Source organism: Brachyistius frenatus, unplaced genomic scaffold (genome assembly GCF_029030835.1).
Source record: "Brachyistius frenatus isolate BFR_SWC_R1_liver_20210118 unplaced genomic scaffold, ASM2903083v1 Contig_313, whole genome shotgun sequence".
Classification (NCBI taxonomy): domain Eukaryota; kingdom Metazoa; phylum Chordata; class Actinopteri; family Embiotocidae; genus Brachyistius; species Brachyistius frenatus.
The window spans coordinates 44,820-64,326 of NW_027210912.1; the positions used below are offsets into that span (position 1 = coordinate 44,820).

General features: G+C 42.2%; 1 protein-coding gene across 3 annotated transcripts in view; it reads right to left on the reverse strand.

Annotated features, from left to right (window-relative positions):
• The window catches only part of hspa12a (heat shock protein 12A), a 48,943-nt gene that overhangs the window by 25,906 nt on the left and 3,530 nt on the right, over positions 1–19,507 (reverse strand). For 2 of the 3 annotated variants that reach the window (XM_069723018.1, XM_069723016.1), the window contains exons 2-3: positions 1,789–1,865; positions 528–655 (exon numbers count right to left, since the gene is read on the reverse strand). In XM_069723018.1, the coding sequence (XP_069579119.1) occupies positions 528–655; positions 1,789–1,865 (205 nt within the window). The remainder of the gene's footprint in view (positions 1–527; positions 656–1,788; positions 1,866–19,507) is intronic. The other variant, XM_069723017.1, reaches the window with a different exon arrangement.

The window sequence follows — 19,507 nt, forward strand, 5'->3', positions numbered from 1 at the left end:
TTCTGCTCTCTGAGCTGAAGACAAACTGCAGCCAAAACCCGTCCGACTCGAAACATTCTCTATGGCATTAAATATCCATGATCCCACTTTATACTTTCATCCATCCATATTATTATGAAGACTTTAACACCAAACAACCAGCTGATCTGGACGCATCGGGACGCTGTGAGTTTGGTTTGATCAAAAACATCATCTGTCATCAGATGTTGAAGGAAATGTTGCTAAAGATTTCAAGTTTTTTCAACCGTGTAACATAAAAATAAACCTTCTAACTTTGGCAGAAATAAAGAGTCCAACCCGACCGTGAGACGTTCACTGAAAAAACAGGTTTTCAGCCGAGTAAGAAGTCTGTTGTTTTTTAATTTGACCAAAAATAAGGATGTAAAAAAGTTGATTTCATCTTCAATGATATTTCTGCACATGTGAAGCAGCAGTTTTATAGTGTGTAAAGCAGATATCAGCTGAGTAACGCTGTGCCCCCCCCCTCCCCCTCCTCAGTGAGTGTCTGCATTGCAGTACCGGCCTACCTCATGGTGTGAATGCACTCTGGCTCCTTCGTGAAGGCGTAAGCATAACCGCTGGACGTGGTGCCAAAATCAATGGCTACCACCACCACGAAGGACGGGCCGGACGGAACCTGCTCCGGGTCGTTCTGCTGCACACACACAACACAGTTGGACCGGGGGAGGGGAGGAGGGGTTCAAAACAGTGGATCATTATCAATAACAGAAACATGTCTTTTCAGAAAATCGCATAGAATATTTATAGAATCGTTGGAACTCTATTCTTGAAGTAATCATAATATTTTACAGAATAGGACGACGCTTGAGGAGACGCCGATTCAGCAAATATTTTCTTTCTCTGGTTTGTGCATTGCACCCTATTATGAAGGTAGTTTTGTCTTTTTTTATGCAGGTATGAAAACAGTTTTGGGAGCAATTTCTTGCACTGCTGTCAAACATCAAGTTTGTAGGTAAAAATATATGAAGTGAAAAGGAAATAATTTTGCTTACAAACAAATTCTCCTTCACAGTTTAGTTTGTTTTGGTCACAGACTCGAGAATTTAGTTTATGAAACCCGATTCTTTGTTGGGTCACAAAATGTCTGGATTGTGAATCAGACCTCAACAAATTTTGGTTGAGAGTTTAGTTGTCCATAGTGGGCGGGACTTCGGCCGACGGGAGTTTCTATTGGTGGGTTGGAGCCACATGGTCGCTGCTTTCTCTCCTCAGCATCACAACAAACTGATGAACCGGAACAATCGCAGCTGACGGAGTTTGTTGTGATGTCGTTTAGTGGGAATGAGTAATATGTTAAATTACTTTAACTTCCATTTGTAAGTGGTTTTGTGCGAACAGTAGGTCTATGTGTTAAATAATGAATATTAATTATAAAGTATTTAAAGGCATATTTTTACAGCAGATGTAGCACATATATTCTATATCACAGTCACAACATCACTTTTATGATCTTTTTGTTCTTTAAGTTACAAAAATAAATACCTGTATTTCTATGCTTGTTATCATAGGAAGTGATTATAAAGTACCATTTTAAAAACATGGAGTTGTTGAAAAACTCACATTTTCCTCCAATTTTACCACAAAAAATGGCTTAAAACTCCACAAATTATATCAAAAATTTTAAGAAAAGCTGCAGTTTAGCAAAATCAAGAATTTGTGATTGCAACAATCACAAAACAACTGCAAACCCCTGGAGAAACTGGTTTCTACATCGTCTGGAGTAACAAGCGTTCCATGAAGGAGCAGATGTGGAGGAGCGTTGGTCACCTGAGTGTGTGACGGAGACAGGGGGGTGATCCCGGGGTCTCCCATGCTCTTAGCTGGAGAAGGATTGGCCATCGCATCTGTAGAGGAAGACAAACAGAGATATCTGATCTCACCTTGTACTTTTATTTTTCATTCATTGTTTATGTTGTCAACGATTTTAGTTGTAGAATTCTCCTGCTCATGAAGTCACTGAAAACATCCAATAGGACAACGAGTTGGATGAATTATGTGATTTAGGAGAAGTTGAAAATGAACCACATTTTCTTTTTTGTCCTCATAACAAAAACATTTGAATATTTATGTTGAATGAAATCTGCTCAAAAGCCAGAAATGTTTTGCTGCTCTGACGATGGCAGAATGAAACAGTTGTTTGGCTTTAAAGCTCTGAGTTGGCGACTTTACTTTCTAAAACCGGGGGGGGGGGGTGTCTTACATGTTTAGTAATATTTGAAATTGTTGTTGCTCCAGTTCTGGGTATTTTTTATTCATTATTTCAACAACAGGTCGTCACAATGTTCACATCCTGAAATGTTGACGTTGTTTGTGATCCGTCTGATTTACACGCGTTCACAAAGGCAAACATTGGTTAATTAAAGTGATGATATCTTATGACGTGAAGGAGGTGCTGCGGCTCATAACATCAGTGGCTACCGTCATCATTTAGCCTGTCGAGGCCCAGAAGAGGCCATGTGTGCACACTGGGCTGTTTTTCATTAACTTCACCTGATGACTGAAATGTCTGCTTCTCTTCATGCATCTGACTCGTTGCACTGATGTGAGCAGAACTGCTCCTCATCACACAATATCATTATTTGGATCAAATTTTCTATCAAATTCTCAGTAATGTAAATATGGTAAATTCTTGTGGCTGCGTTTTACTTATCATTTGATTTATTTGTTACTATTATTTTGGAAAAGCTTGCCACTATAAAAAGTTGATTGTCTTTCTTTTTTTTTGCCCAGTATCGTTTTATTTTTAAAGACTGATTTATTTTCACTCCAGAAACACATTCATTTCCCTGGATTATTTGTTGCCTGTAGTGTTGGAGTTAATGTTCCTGGTTCTGACAACCGACATCACTGGAACATCTGCTGCTCAACTCAAATACGAACAATCTTCCTCCAGAATCAAACACTCCACCTTTATATATGATGGCTTTTTTGGGTTGTTTTGTTTTTACATTCAGTTAATAATAATAGGACTTGAAATATACATTTCTATACAAAATGACAGGAGCACTTATAAACCTGTAATTTCATATAATTGGAGTTTATAAGTTTATAGAAACGTGGAGACCTCCTTCAGTGTGACACAGAACTCAATTCTGGTTAATAAATAACTTCACATATAAACAAACTGCAGATGTGGTCCACGTGTGTTTTACTGTCGCAGAGGAAATAACTTCTCCAAAAGTGAAAGCAAGATTTCTTTCTGCATAAATGAACTGAGGATCCAATGACCTGTAAAACGACAGCAGAAAAAAGACCAGAAACAGCTGGAGAATATTAAAATTTAGGTTCTCTCATGTTCCTACTTACACGTTTCTTTTATTTTTTTAACCAAACTGAAAATGTTATTTAATTTCATTCATGTTTTTCACCGCCATCAAACGATCCCGTCAGCTTTGTACAGGGATCACACGAGACTCGTAGTTTCTCCTTTTGAACGTAAAAGCTCAGAAACACTCGTTTGACATGAACAGCAGCCCAAAACCAGCCACAGAGGTCAAAGGTCACAGAGCAGGGGTCAGTCGATTAAGGAGAACCTTCACGTCCAATGCAAAAACAGACAGGTGATCCATACACCTGGAATCATGTGTCCGGATGAAATGATGATTCATGAATGAATTGGAAGGGAAGGACGATGTTTAGCAAAACAAATGTGTGCTGAACATCCCTCCTTTTTTTTTAAGGTAGAAAAATGTTCCAGTTTGGGTAAAACGCTGACTTTTTACCATCCAATCACAGTGAAGGAGGGGCGGGGCAAATGACACTACCACCTATCGTCATATTGTTTTTTACCTGTGCACACACCTCAGACATGGAGACATTCCTCTGACCTGATGGCCTCCCAGGAAATTCTGTCTTCTATTAAATAACAGAGCAACACTTCCAACGGTGTCCTGATCCTCGAACCGAACACCTCGACCTTCAGCTCTGGAACCAAACGATGGTGAAAAACAAATCTCTTCTCGTCTCATGACCAGATTCAGAGTCTTTCACACTCAGTGTGTGTTGACAACACAAACTATCTGTGAAGCACCTCAATGAACCGCTACTTCACTGGATATTCGCTAATAAAGCTACCGAAGCGTCACAGCTGAAAACATGCTGCGCCTACAGAGCGCTCACAAGCGCCACCAGCTGGGCGTTTTCAGAAGTGTCTCTCGGTTTTCTGGCATTTTCAGATAATAACAAATGTTTTGGTGGACACACGGCTGAATGCTCCTTGGAATCAATCACAGCTCATTCGTGTCACTACAAGCAGTAAAATATATCTCCACAAAATGGAAGAACTCTGCTATAAGGACTGCATCATTTACTCACCCAGCTCTGCACCAATCAGCACGCAGCTCCCTGGCTGCTGCTCACCCAGCTCTGCACCAATCAGCACGCAGCTCTCTGGCTGCTCTCTCGTTGAACGCCTGTCGCTTCGACTCCTCTCTTGTGTTCGTGTATTTATTGACGTGTTTATTTCATTTACATTTAGAGAAGTGAGATTGAATCTCACGTCTTCACTGCTCCACTCTCCCAACGGGGGAGTTCAAGTGAACTGATGACACTAAAATGCCACAAAGCTCCAACCTGCCTGGAGATTCCCTTCAGTGGAACAATGATGAGTTTATGGAGGTAAATATGTTATGAATGTTTGATCTCCGTTGGGTGCACGCTGCTGTCGGTCCAACGAGGCGGCGCCTCATTCAAAGAACATTATTACAAGATGAGCACAAAAAATGTGGCTGAAGCGGTGACAAACTTTGAGTTGAAATGCTGCACTCGTATGAGTGAAACAGGTCTCGATGCTGATTGGCTGAAGATGTCCTCGGGTTGATGTCAGAGGACGAGGCTTGTTCTTACAAACCTTTCCGATCAAACCAGGTGAGTCAGGGAAGAGAGGAGTCTCAGAAACCGCCGCCACTGAACACCAGATGACTCCGGAGACTCTGTCCTGCTGCTGACCCCTGACCTCTGACCTCTGACAGCTCTCCGGCTGTAAGTGAGCGAGAGATGAGACACAGCTGCCGACGGACATCTTCTCCATTCAGAGAGCAGAACACGTCTGTTACACCCGTCTTTAAAACACGGTGACATTTCAGTTGAATTGGAGATTGTCTCCCCATTTACTACCATCATTTTCATTAGTCTGGCTTAGCAGCCTTCACTGAAAATGTTCTTTGAACGCCAGCAATAATAATACTCCCTCGACGTGCTGTAAGTGTCGGGCAGAATTGTCTCACAACAGGACATCATGTTATCCACCCTATTTTCCCGCCTCGCGCAGCCTTTTCTCTCGTCCACCCCTACAGAGTGGATGAGTGCTTTGAAGACCCATAATACACTTTGCCAGGCAATTACGGTGCAGAATTACAGACCACCTGTGGCTCGACTCCATCTCGCCGCCATCCAGCTCGTCTCTCTGCGACCCCGGAAGGCCCCCCCCCCCAACCTGGACGTTTACTCCCAACAAAGGCCATCAAAACCTCATCACAGCTGGAGAAGTGAAGTGATTGTAAGCATGTAACGAACAATGAATTAAAATCTGTATGACTACGGTTTGGTTCAGCCCGTTTTTATTATCGTTTGTTTACCAACATGTAATAAGTTGTAATGGGAAATTAGTTTTCTAAACTCAGAAAACTAAAAAAATACCAACCGTTTATTGACAACATTAAGTCTTACTCTCGTTTTAATTAATACAAAACATAAGAAGGGTTACCATAGTTACCACTCGTGACTGTGTGAGGTGCTATGAGCTCTGGGTCTTTCGCGGTATCTTCATACATGCTGACATTTCTGTGTTTGGCCTTGAAATTCCTGAACAATCCATTAAAATATAGAAGAGTGAATTTGATCCTTCACACTGATGTACAGCAGTTTGTATAAAGTTTGGTTTGTGTGAATGTAAACTGCAGCTCTGAAACCTTGAGTTAGGTATTTTGGCCGTCGCCATCTTGTTATTTTAAAGCCAGAAGTGACCATATTTGGACGAGCTGGGGGAGGAGCCAGCGGGTGATCTGACCAATCTGATTGGTAGCACGAGGTCACTAAACCTGCCCACCTCAGCAGGAACCAGACTGAACCAGACGCTGTGTTGCGTGAATGGGAGTCTACGGGCCTTTTTGGGGCAGACTATTCATTAATCTGTCACTTTGCTCAGTTATGGCATCATGGTTGTTGTCATTACAAATCAAACCTAACATTCACCAAACAGAGAGATCCAGCTGTAGTCTTTGTTGTTCGTGACGTCCACTCTCCTACTACGGATCACAGTGAGGCTCAAACATGAATGAATTGAGAAGATGCCGTTAGAATGACAGATTATGTAATTTAGTAGGTTAACAGCTTCCTTTCAGAGCCTCCACATCAGCAGCAGGATCAGACGGAGGTCACCAGGACTGGAGCCGACCCTCATAGACGTCCTCAAGGTCGGCCAGTCAGAAAGAAGAAGGATTTAAAGGAGGAGGGATTTAAAGAGACAGGAGCTCACGGTTTGTGTCTAATAATAATAATATAAATAATAATATAAATCAGGACGTTTGTGAACTGTGTCCTAAGTCCCAAAATATCTTTTTTAAAACGAGCATCCCCTTAAAGGAAATGAAAGAATGAGAGCTGTGTTTGATGTGAGCGAGCTTCACAGGCAGCAGCCAATCAGATCAGCTCTCTCACGTCAACACATCTGTCCTTTCATTTGGAGATGATTTCTATATTGTATCCCATGTTTTATTCTACATCTTGCCCGTTCATCAACTCTAAACCCACATTTTACATGTTAGTCTCAAAGTGCAACTATATGGACATAATTCATGGTGCACACTGTATTTAGTTTAAATATTTAATATCCAACGTGCTCATAAACTTTAATAAATCTGCAGATGATCCTGATAGAGAATATCAGCCTGTTAGTGGCGTCTCAGACTGAAGGAACAGAGTCAGATACAAAGCGAGGCCCCCCCGCTGGTACCGACAGTAGAAGGAGGGGAACCTCATTAAACTCACTGGAGCACAAACACAAAAAATTAGCTATCAAAGAGACACATTCATACGGCGGCAGAGAAACGAGGCGGACGAGAGAATGTGCTGCTTCTTTTTCCATCTGAGGTCCCATTCATTCAGAGAGAGAGAGACACACACACACACACACACACACACACACACACACACACACACACACACACACACACACACACACACACACACACACACACACACACACACACACACACACACACGCTGGGCCGCTTCTACAACACACAGATCTGCAACAATAAACTGCTGCACAGTCACAGACAGAGTTTATAAAATAACATTTTAGACCTTAAATCAATTCAAATTTATACTGTATATATATATACACAGTGTATATATCTATATATATTTGTATATATATAGATATATACACAGTGCCTTGCAAAAGTATTGACCCCCTTGGCGTTTTTCCTATTTTGTTGCCTTACAACTTGGAATTGAAATTGATCTTTATTTGGATTTCATGTAATGGACATACACAAAATAATCCAAATTGGTGAAGTGAAATTAAAAAAATAACTTGTTTCAAAAAATTCTAAAAAATAAACAACGGAAGAGTGGTGCGTGCATATGTATTCACCCCCTTTGCTATTAAGCCTCTAAATAAGATCTGGTGCAACCAATTACCTTCAGAAGTCACGTAATTAGTTAAATAAAGTCCACCTGTGTGCAATCTAAGTGTCACATGATCTCAGTATATATATACACCTGTTCTGAAAGGCCCCAGAGTCTACAACACCACTAAGCAAGCGGCACCATGAAGACCAAGGAGCTCTCCAAACAGCTCAGGGACAAAGTTGTGGAGAAGTACAGATCAGGGTTGGGTTAAAAAAAAATATAATATATATAATAATAATAATAATAATAATAATATATATATATATAATAATAATATAAAAAAATATCCAAAACTTTGAACATCCCACGGAGCACCATTAAAGCCATTATTAAAAAATGGAAAGAATATGGCACCACAACAAACCTGGCAAGAGACCACCAAAACTCACGGACCAGGCAAGGAGGGCATTAATCAGAGAGGCAACAAGGAGACCAAAGATAACCCTGAAGGAGCTGCAAAGCTCCACAGCGGAGATTGGAGTTTCTGTCCATAGGACCACTTTAAGCCGTACACTCCACAGAGCTGGGCTTTACGGAAGAGTGGCCAGAAAAAAGCCATTGCTTAAAGAAAAAACATAAGCAAACACGTTTGGTGTTCGCCAAAAGGCATGTGGGAGACTCCCAAACATATGGAAGAAGGTACTCTGGTCAGATGAGACTAAAATTGAGCTTTTTGGCCATCAAGGAAAACGCTATGTCTGGCGCAAACCCAACACCTCTCATCACCCCGAGAGCACCATCCCCACAGTGAAGCATGGTGGTGGCAGCATCATGCTGTGGGGATGTTTTTCATCGGCAGGGACTGGGAAACTGGTCAGAATTGAAGGAATGATGGATGGCGCTAAATACAGGGAAATTCTTGAGGGAAACCTGTTTCAGTCTTCCAGAGATTTGAGACTGGGACAGAGGTTCACCTTCCAGCAGGACAATGACCCTAAGCATACTGCTAAAGCAACACTCGAGTGGTTTAAGGGGAAACATTTAAATGTCTTGGAATGGCCTAGTCAAAGCCCAGACCTCAATCCAATTGAGAATCTGTGGTATGACTTAAAGATTGCTGTACACCAGCGGAACCCATCCAACTTGAAGGAGCTGGAGCGGTTTTGCCTTGAAGAATCGGCAAAAATCCCAGAGGCTAGATGTGCCAAGCTTATAGATACATACCCCAAGAGACTTGCAGCTGTAATTGCTGCAAAAGGGGGCTCTACAAAGTATTGACTTTGGGGGGGTGAATAGTGATGCACGCTCAAGTTTTCTGTTTTTTTGTCTTATTTCTTGTTTGTTTCACAATAAAACATATTTTGCATCTTCAAAGTGGTCGGCATGTTGTGTAAATCAAATGATACAACCCCCCCCCAAAAAAAAAATCAATTTTAATTCCAGGTTGTAAGGCAACAAAAAAAGAAATACGCCAAGGGGGGTCAATACTTTTGCAAGGCGCTGTATATATACACAGTGTGTAATATATATATATATACACATACATACATACACACATACATATACATACTATATATTCGATTTTTCTTCAAATATTTGCGCCGGTAAAAACAGGTGAAATAAGGAAGAACGAAAGTCACATGTACTAATCGATTTTGGAGATTAACATGAATATTTGAATATTTTAAATCTGTGATTTATCCCTGATTTGAACCAGAGTTTTTTCTTTGTCAGGAAGATTTAAGTCCAGCCACCTGTTCAGAAGACAGTTTGATTAATGACCTTTAACTCGTTCATTTCTTTATGCCAGCTTCAATATTTGAACAACGTTGCCTTGCGTGTCCACATTAAAGTATCCGGAAAGAGAAACATATGTTTAAAAGATCCAAATGCTGCGTTGTTCATGAGCACAAAGAAACAGAGCGTTTTATGTGGAACAATGAGCGTATGGTGGAGAGACGGAGCGGTTCAGGTTCCTGAAGAGGTCACAGGAAACGCCTTGAAACGCTCATCTGAACAATAGATTTCCTTCCTGCCCGTCTGAAATGGAAGAACTGATAACAGAAAGTCCTCTCAGATACCGACTTATGACTGAAACAATATCCTTCAGCCTCTCTGGACAGAAATAGATCACTACAGTGTTGAACCACATCAACAACACGTATGAAGCCACTGCTGGCAGTTCCAGTGTTTTCTGATTGGAGCACATGGGCTCATGTTTCAGATCAGACTCTGCAGACATGTTTTATAGGGCGTGTGCATCTTTAAACAGTCTATGAATTATTCAGCAGTGAGGAAGTATTCACAGATCAGCAGTGCAGCTTCAGGTTTTACACACGCATGCAGTTGGTGTGCAGTTCGCCCAAGAAAACATGATTTCATTCAATAAAAAGTCATCAGGAGGCTGCTGATCCGTTCTGTTAACAAACACCGGACGTGTTCGTGTTTTTCCGTCAGACCAACATCATAGGAACGAACAACCATTCGGATTTCTAACTGACCAAATGAAATTAGTCCACAGACCTTCGTCCTGAGTCGTGGAACCAGTTCAGACACCAAATCAAGAATCTCAGCCATGAGACATGTTACAGCTCAACGTCATGTTTCTTACACACCTCAATAATCAGCCACTCCAGTGTTGATATGCGTCATCGCAATATTTAATACAAATTCAACCAATCTTTGGAGAATTTGTGGGAGCTTTGTGAAATTCCCAAGTTTACCTTGAATTAAAGGTTCTCAATAGAAGTTCTGTCAAAGTCATTAAGGTACTTTTATTAATAAAATGAACTCATTTACTTTCAGCAAGGATTTCAACCTCTTCTCTCACCATTAAAAATAAACATGCTTGTTGACGGGAAATACTGGCCAACCAGCGACGACGCGGTTAAACAGTACGTCTCTTATTACAGCTGTAGGAGACAGAACTGCATTTCTCTGCTGACATTGTGGGTTGAATTCATTATAATTCGGACTGGTTTTTACAGAAGCTTATTTAGTCTATAATGTCATCACAAACTGTTTGCAAAGCCACGTAACTTTGGAACTTTGAGCCTGTTAGGTTGTAGCTAATAAGGACATGTAAAGGTCACTCACACCTCACTGTCTTTTACATCAACTGCAAATATAGTTGACCAGCAGCAGGTTGAATGTTCTGATGATGGTGTTGAGGAGACCATACTTCGGGATCTCAGTCATTAACAGTCATGTACAATTTGAGCAAACACATGAAGCCGATCTCCATCTTCCAGATTTCAAACTGAGCGAGTGTTTAACGGGTCATCAGAGAAAGACGTGTCCCACTGCAGACTTCCTAACAATGTTCTGTAATCCAAATGAGTCCCGTTTCCTCCGTCCCTCTTCCCCACTTCGTATCTGATGGCATGTGAGGAGCCCCTCCCCCATCCTGTAACCCCCCCCCCCCCCCACACACACACACACACACACACACACACACACACACACACACACACACTCCAAATGGCTCATGTCAGAGACATGACACAATCCTGAAAATGGCCTCCTGCTCCCATTTTCTTTACAACCGTCTGAGCAGTGACATCATTCTGGGGGTGGGATGATTATTTTCTCCAGCTGCAGTTGGTTTTGAACAGGAGAGCCACGATTAGGTCACTCATCCCATCCTGTCTTTTATATGAAAAGAGGAGTGGTGAAAACTGTTTTTATTAATATAGATATATATTTTGGCTGCACATTTAAGAGTAAACCAAGGCCAGAAAAGTATTTCTGAACAACAATGTTGACTTTGTCATTATTTTGTCCTATTTGACTGTCAAAATTTAGTCACAGAATTTTCCTGAGTTAAGGCCACAAACATGCATGATGTCACAGCGACCTTCAGGTTTAACCCCCAAACTCTGATCACTTCATCCTAGAGGCCAACTGAAGGTTTCTGACACATCTGAATAAATTCCTGACATCACTTTCCCAACAGCAGGGTGGACACGAGCTCACAGCGGTTTTAACCTTCGATCATATTCTAATCAGTTTAACATAATCATATTAGTTAGTCCAAGTAAATGTAACTTTGAAGAACAGACAAACATGAAGTCGTGAGGTCACAATGACGTTGACCTTTAACCCCTAAAATCGAATCAGTTCATCCTTTAGTTCAAGTCCTTTGTGTTAGATTTAAATGCATTGAGCGGTCAAAGCATTTCTGAGACGTATCGTTTCACATTAAAAGGAATGGGATGCTGAAAGGTCACAGTGACCTTGACCTTTGGCCACAAACATATTTTCAGTTCATCCTTGACAAGAAGTGAATTTTTATGCCAAATTTAAAGAATTTCCCTCAAGGTGTTTGTGAGGTGCTACATTCAGGAAATGGGATGGACAGCCTGAAAAAGAATCATACTTAAACATTATGAATAAATCCATCAATTTCCATGAAAGCAATCCCTCACCTGTGCAGCTCAAATCACACACAAAATATTTCAATGGCTCCAGTCTGACCAATCAGAAACGTCCGACCAAAGACTCTGATCCAAGGCAGAGTCGCCTCCAGTAACTGAAGGGTTAATCTGTCCTTATCTAAAAAGACTGGGTCACATCTACAACTGCACCGCTGGCACCCGAGGAACAGGTCCAAGTGAACCGACATCCAACGACCCACATATGTGAACCATGTGCACGATTCAGGTTATCTCAGCACTCACCATTTACAACAGGACCAAGCTGCTTCATTCTGCTTCTAGGAAACAGTCAGTTCTTTGTGTCCAACACAAACAAGCACGCTTCATAACCGAGGCAGCGTTCATGTATTCTGTTTGTTCTGTTCTCACCACGTCGCTCCTACATCAGCAGATTTGTGGCTATGTCATACTCATGTATGTTATAAGATTCAGTATTTAGGCATTCATGGTTATCTCCTGCCTCTTGATCATATCTGAGCATCCTGGTTTACCTTCAGAGGAGGACTGCATTTGAGATAACTAATGAGGCCTTCCTGCTGCAGAAACTGACGTCCTTCAACTCCAGCGTCCCCCAGAGGACCTGTCTGCTGGTGAAAACCCACAGACTGGATATAAAACTACAGACTGGATGTAAAACCACAGACTGGTTATAAAACCACAGACTGGATATTAAACTACAGACTGGATATAAAACCACAGACTGGATGTAAAACTACAGACTGGATATAAAACCACAGACTGGATATAAAACACAGACTGGATATAAACCCGCAGACTGGATATAAAACCACAGACTGTTTCTAAAAGAGTTCGTAGCTTCAGGTCTGTAAAATGGTTCTGATCCAGAAGTGTCTTCAGCTGCAATACCAGCGAGTGCCACTAGAGGTCGGCTCCAAAAAGCCTCCGGCTCCATAGACTCCCATTCAACTTCTCTCATCAAATCCAAAGTGAATAAAATGTGTCCATCAGTTATCTCGGTGTTGTTAGCTAAAGTCACTCCTTCTTATTAGTTTTCTGGAGGTCCATCTGAAAATAATCCCTCATTCATTAGAAAAGAAGATTCAAGAAGACCTGTTTTTGGGGGCGTGTCTGTTTGATTGACAGGCCTGTGGTGCAGTCAGGTTACAGCTATCGGTGGGCGGGACGTAGTATCGTTAGGTATCGTCCTCCCCCAGCTCGTCCAAATATGGTCACTTCCTGCTCCAAACCGCTCCGAACTAACAAGATGGTGACGGACAGAATCTGAACTGGAGGATTCATAACGTTCACAAACCAACGATGATATGGATTATGAAGATCCATGATTAGGAAAACAACTTCCATAATTCTGGAAAAGCTCTTTAATTCAACACCCAAACCGAGTCAAACTTCTTTTTGGCAACTTGAGATCAATGCCTCAGTCCAGCTCAATATTCACATCAGGAAATATCCGGCGTCTCCTGCCCGTGACCCGACCCATCCCTTTGATCCACTGGCTTCACTGCAGGCCCTCCAGAAAAACTCCAGCTGTTTCAGCTCTTAAAAAGGCCTCCCACCCTCCTCCAGATGTCCACCCTGTTCCTTCTCAGCAACATTCAGTCCTTCCTGCTCATAAGTGACTCTCACATTTCAAGCTCTGGAAAACCCAGTTTCCGTGGCCCCAGCCACCCTCGTGCAGGTTCTGGTCCAAGCCCTCTGTAGACGCCACTGACACCACGACTCACCCCAGATTCCTGGCTACTGCAGTTCCAGGGCGATCTATCGGCGCTCCCCGTTTTCCCTCATCACAGCCAGATTCCTCGTCACCACGGCAACATTCTGACAGGAGCTCAAGAACCTGCGTCCCGACGCTTCTCCCCGTTTTCTCTTCGCTATGCAACTGTACATGATGCTGTTAAACTAATTAAAGTAGCAGGTAGCAGAGGTGGGTCGAGATTAGCACGCAGTAATAAACTGTCATTGAAACCCATAGTTGACCAACATAGCTGACTGTGTCCTCTTCTATAGTGCTAGAAAAGTTAAATATTTATCCGCAAAACAGTGTTTTGTCTGACCTTTCAGTAGATCTCCATTAATCATGCTGTACAAAAATGTTATAATCCGACTGCACCGCAGGCGTGTCAATTAAACAGACACTCCCCCAAAACACGGCTTTTGAGGCATATTAATGTATTCATGTTAACATTTTATTACTATATTATTAACATTATTATATTAACATATAAGGAAGCCCTCCATGATGTCACAACCGCATATTATTGATCATTAATAGGGAAAACAAGAACAGCCCTTAGACTCCTGTGGCTCGGCTGACGAAGAGTGTTGGCTCTGTTGAGCCGTGTATTTCTTCAGCTCACAGTAGTAATGACTTCATGAGCGTATTTACATTTAAAAAAAATAAACTGCATCCTTTCTACAGCTGTCATAGATGTATGTCGACACACTGCAGCTTTAAAAACATCTGTAAGACCTAAATGTAAATTAAATATTTAACTTCAACAAAACCATGAACATGTCTTTTAGGACCGATCCCATCCAGACTGCTGAAGGATGTTGCATTTCGACCTACAGTAACAGACTGTACCGCAGTCTTTCAAAGTTGCGTTAATTAAACCTCAATTTAGATCATACAATTTAGATACTGGAACATGTCATTGGGCTTCAATAAAGTGAACCAGAGAGGGTTCAATCAAATTATTAGAGATTCTGATTTGTTCATATCAAAGATGGCTTTTCCATGCAAACAAAAGTTAGTCATGGAGTTTCACAGGTTTCTATAAAAGCAACACCGTTCACCGTATACATGGTTCCCTTTAGTTATTTTATCACATTTTCATTGCTATGCAGATGACTCCCAGCTATTTTTTTTTTTTTATCTGTGAAGCCATAGTCAGTCAGTTAGTTAAACTTCAAGCATGTCTTGAAGACATAAAGACTTCTACTTCTAAATTCAAACAAAACTGACGCTATGGTATTTGGCCTAAACCTCAAGAACCCGTTATTTAACAATACCATTACTCTGAACGACCTTGTGTTGGCCTCCAGCGCTACTATGGGGAACCTTGGAGTTATTTTTGACCACAATATGTCCTTCAACTCACACATAAAGCAAGTCTCTAGGACTGCCTTCTGTACCCTGAACAGTATTGTCAAAATTAGAAACATCCAGCAATGCTGAAAAAGTAGTCCCTGCATTTGTTCCCTCTGAGCAGGACTATTATTCTACTATAATAACTCATTATCAGGATGGCCCAGTAACTCCCTGAAAAGCCTCCAAATGCTGCAGTTAGAGTACTGACGGGATTAAGGGAAATTATATTTCTATCATATTAACTTCTCTTCACTGACCTCCATTGGGAATTGAATTTTAAATCCTTCTCTTTATATTCAAGTTTTTAATGACCAAGCAGCATCACATCTTAAAGAACTCGTCACGCTCTACTCTTCAAACAGGGTGCTTCGGTCTCAGAGAGCAGGCTTACTTCTGGTTCCTAGAGTTTCCAAAAGTAAAATGCGAGGCAGACGCAGACATCTTAACATCGGATGGTGGAGTTCAGTGTAGAGCCTTGGATGGTGGAGTTCAGTGTAGAGCCTTGGATGGTGGAGTTCAGTGTAGAGCTTTGGATGGTGGAGTTCAGTGTAGAGCCTTGGATGGTGGAGTTCAGTGTAGAGCTTTGGATGGTGGAGTTCAGTGTAGAGCTTTGGATGGTGGAGTTCAGTGTAGAGCCTTGGATGGTGGAGTTCAGTGTAGAGCCTTGGATGGTGGAGTTCAGTGTAGAGCCTTGGATGGTGGAGTTCAGTGTAGAGCTTTGGATGGTGGAGTTCAGTGTAGAGCCTTGGATGGTGGAGTTCAGTGTAGAGCCTTGGATGGTGGAGTTCAGTGGAGAGCTTTGGATGGTGGAGTTCAGTGTAGAGCCTTGGATGGTGGAGTTCAGTGTAGAGCCTTGGATGGTGGAGTTCAGTGTAGAGCCTTGGATGGTGGAGTTCTGCACCAGACCTCTCTATCACACTTACTTCAAACCATCTTCCTTTACTAACGCTTGCAGGCTGTTCAAACCACAAGGGACGACTTGGTCAATACTGCAAGAACTCCAGTAGGTGTGTAGGTATGAACTTGACTTATCCGTCTTCATACTTAAATAAATTATCTTTCTCCCCTTCGGTGACATAAAGAAGCACCTGACATCTGGACCACGTAGTAAATGTCAGTTGTTTCCTCACCTCCTCCTTCTTGCTGTCTGGTGACACCAGAAACAGTTTTGTGACTGAACACCACTGATGTGGTGACTTTCTCAATATGAGCAATGACATCCAGCTCAGGCAATACTCATCCAGCTGCAAACCAATCCTGGTGCCCTCAAAAGTTTTAAGGTAAAAAAGTAGCAATGGGCTGACTTGAGAAGGACCACCCCCGTTCTCCTCATCATCCAGGAGCATCAAGTAATAATTGTTGGAGTTGAAAACTTTGGTTTTAAGCACCAAATCAAACGTTGGTATGTCAGTTTATACCAACTTTTCACTCATCTTCCAACACAAACCCAATATGCAGGTTTGAAAGGTTCCTTTCCTCATAAACATTTTGTTTGATTGTCAAATTATGAATTGATAAAATAGAATAACTTTATACTTATTATTTTCTATTGTAGGCACCGTGTGTTGAAATGGATTTCTCTGCACTGCTGTCAGCAGCACCTGTCCAGAGGGAAGCGGAAAGAACAGTTCAGACATCTGCTTGCTGGATAAAGCTGAAGAATTTTGCATTTATTAGAGGACTTTTCAGTCAAAGATTACCAACCAGCTCTCAGCATTAACACCAACACATTGAGAACGAGGAGTCCGTGTGTTCCATAAATGGGCTCCATATGGTCTGTAGTGGACAGCTTGCCATTAATAAATTAACTTTATTGGCTTTTAGTACACTGTTATTGCTCTTGATGTAACGTCTCCTAGGTCTGAAAGTCGTCTCCGCTCCACCAGCTTCCTCCTGAATCATCATCAGTTGTTTCTCGGTTCTTATTCTGTTCATTCATTCAAACACTGTGAATCTGTGCCGCTGGGATTTGTGATCTCAGAGAATGTCTGTGTCATTCTAGCTCAGATTCTTCAAGAGCTTCACTGGAGTCACGGCCAAACACAAATATATGTCAAAGCAGAAAAAGGATTCAGCGTTTGCTCTATAAAACATGTGGAGGATGATGTTCAGACAGTTGAACACAGGTCCCTACATGTGGGGCTCTGGTCAAACAGTTAAAGCTGACTTGGATGCAACTTCTCCCTGAAACTCTCCGAGTGGCCAGTTTCCCCCGGCAACAAAACACCTCCTGGCCAGATCGGATCACAGCTGACGGAGCGTCAGCTATGACGGGGGCGCTCCGGATTTATTGATCACAGCAAAGCGGACTCTGACTTTCCTAAATTTCTGAACTATGATTGTATCGTTCATCGACAGACTACATGCATGAAGGTTATGGGATCATGTCGTGACACCTGATGTTAAGATAATCAGCTGCAGACGAGTAAAAGGCGAAGCAACACAGGAGCTTCCAGCTGTTCTGGAGGAAAGTTCTGCTGAGCATGGATCTCCTTCTCCACACCAGCATCAGGTGGGTTGAGACTCTACAGCGCTTTCATTTAAAGTGATGTGATAGTGATATGTGGAAAGACAGAAAATAAGAAGTACGTAATAAACATAGTTTAGTTTTCTATGACAGATGTGAGTAACTTGGATGCATGCAGAAAAAAATCCTCCACATGCTGTTGAAATGTAGCTGTTGAGATACTAAATGTGTGTGAAGAGTCTCAGTTTGTTATCATTCACATAAAAGAAGCTGATTCAGCTGGTTTGGGTGGAGCTCAGGTATGTGAATAAACGTTATTAAACATGAGGAGCTCTCGGTCACTTTCATTTTGTCGAAGTGGCTCTCAGAGGAAAACAAGTCGGAGACCCCTGACCGAAAGGAACAAGAGAAGCCATGAATCACAATCTGAGAAGGGCTGCTGACTGAAGGGAAAACGCTGTTTGAACACGGTTCAGTGTACTGAGAGCAGCGAGGAAACAACCGTCTCTGGTGATTAATGAAACTACAACTGGTTCCTGCTCACTGGACCTTCAGCACCGCTGTTTAAAACGATGGTGCAGCAGGTTGAAGAAGACACGATTCTGCTGAGTAAGAGCGAAGGCGGCCTGCATGGTGTGTGCATGCCAGCTGCCTCGGGGTGTGTGTGTGTGTGTGTGTGTGTGTGTGTGTGTGTGTGTGTGTGTGTGTGTGTGTGTGTGTGTGTGTGTGTGTGTGTGTGTGTGTGTGTGTGTGTGTGTGTGCGTACACTGCCAGTGTTTCTGCGGTGCCGCTGCTGCCAGGCCGACCTTTCTACATTGAGTTTCTTTTGAACTATGGGCATCAGTAATCACATTTTTCAGGTCCAACAAGTGTAGAGTTGAAACAAAAAAGCAGTCATGTGATTTTAGTGAACTCTCGGGTGTACTTGACCCACGGAAAAATACTGTTTCACCTGTTAAATCAAGGACGTGACATTATTACAGCCTTCATGGGGTTCCTGCTATCATCATATAGTACACGTGATCACAGGTGTTTTCTGGGTATTTTTGCTGGGAACTGCAAGCATGACGTGTAGCATGACGCACTGCAGCAGCAAGGCATGACACGTGTCTCACAGTATGTGTGGCTCCAGTTGACAACAACTACACTTATTTCATTAGTTGAGAGCGCAATAAAAGTCAATTATATTAATCTATGAATAGAGACATTGGCCCCGAACATCAGCGTTTGTTAACTGCATCCAGCCTGACTCCAGAGACAGCGGTGAGGATGTGAAGGTTACAGCACAGAAAGACGGGCTTCGATCCCTTTTGGCTGCCAAAGAGGAAGTAAACCCGCCTCTGCAACGCCTCTACTGGTGGGGTTTGGTGTAAAAGGGAAATTAAAGTCCATACAATGCTGTAGGACTCCGACCGCCCAGACCAGGTGGCACTGAGCTCTCTAGTGGGAAGTGGGACATGAAAAAAAGACTGATATTTGCTTGTTTGGCATCTAACAACATCTCTGATTCTGAGCTGTTTAAACCAACAGAGGTTCAACGTGAATAAAAAGCCTCTTTTATCCCCCAAGTGCTTCTGTAAAAAACACAAGATATACACAAATCAGGCTGAGATGTTAGGAACGACTTTATGAAATCTAAAACGTGATGCAAATCTACCACCTGATGCCAGAGAGAAATAACCAGCGAGGATCAGTTTCACCTGAATATGAAATCTGGCTGAGTGATGACGTCTCATGATGGTGAAGCATCCTGCTCTCAGTAATGGAGTTTGGTTTCACTGAGAAGGAGGAGGACTACAGGGTAGAAGGAGGACTACAGGGTAGAAGGAGGACTACAGGGTAGAAGAAGGAGGACTACAGGGAAGAAGAAGAAGGACTACAGGGTAGAAGAAGGAGGACTACAGGGAAGAAGAAGGAGGACTACAGGGAAGAAGAAGG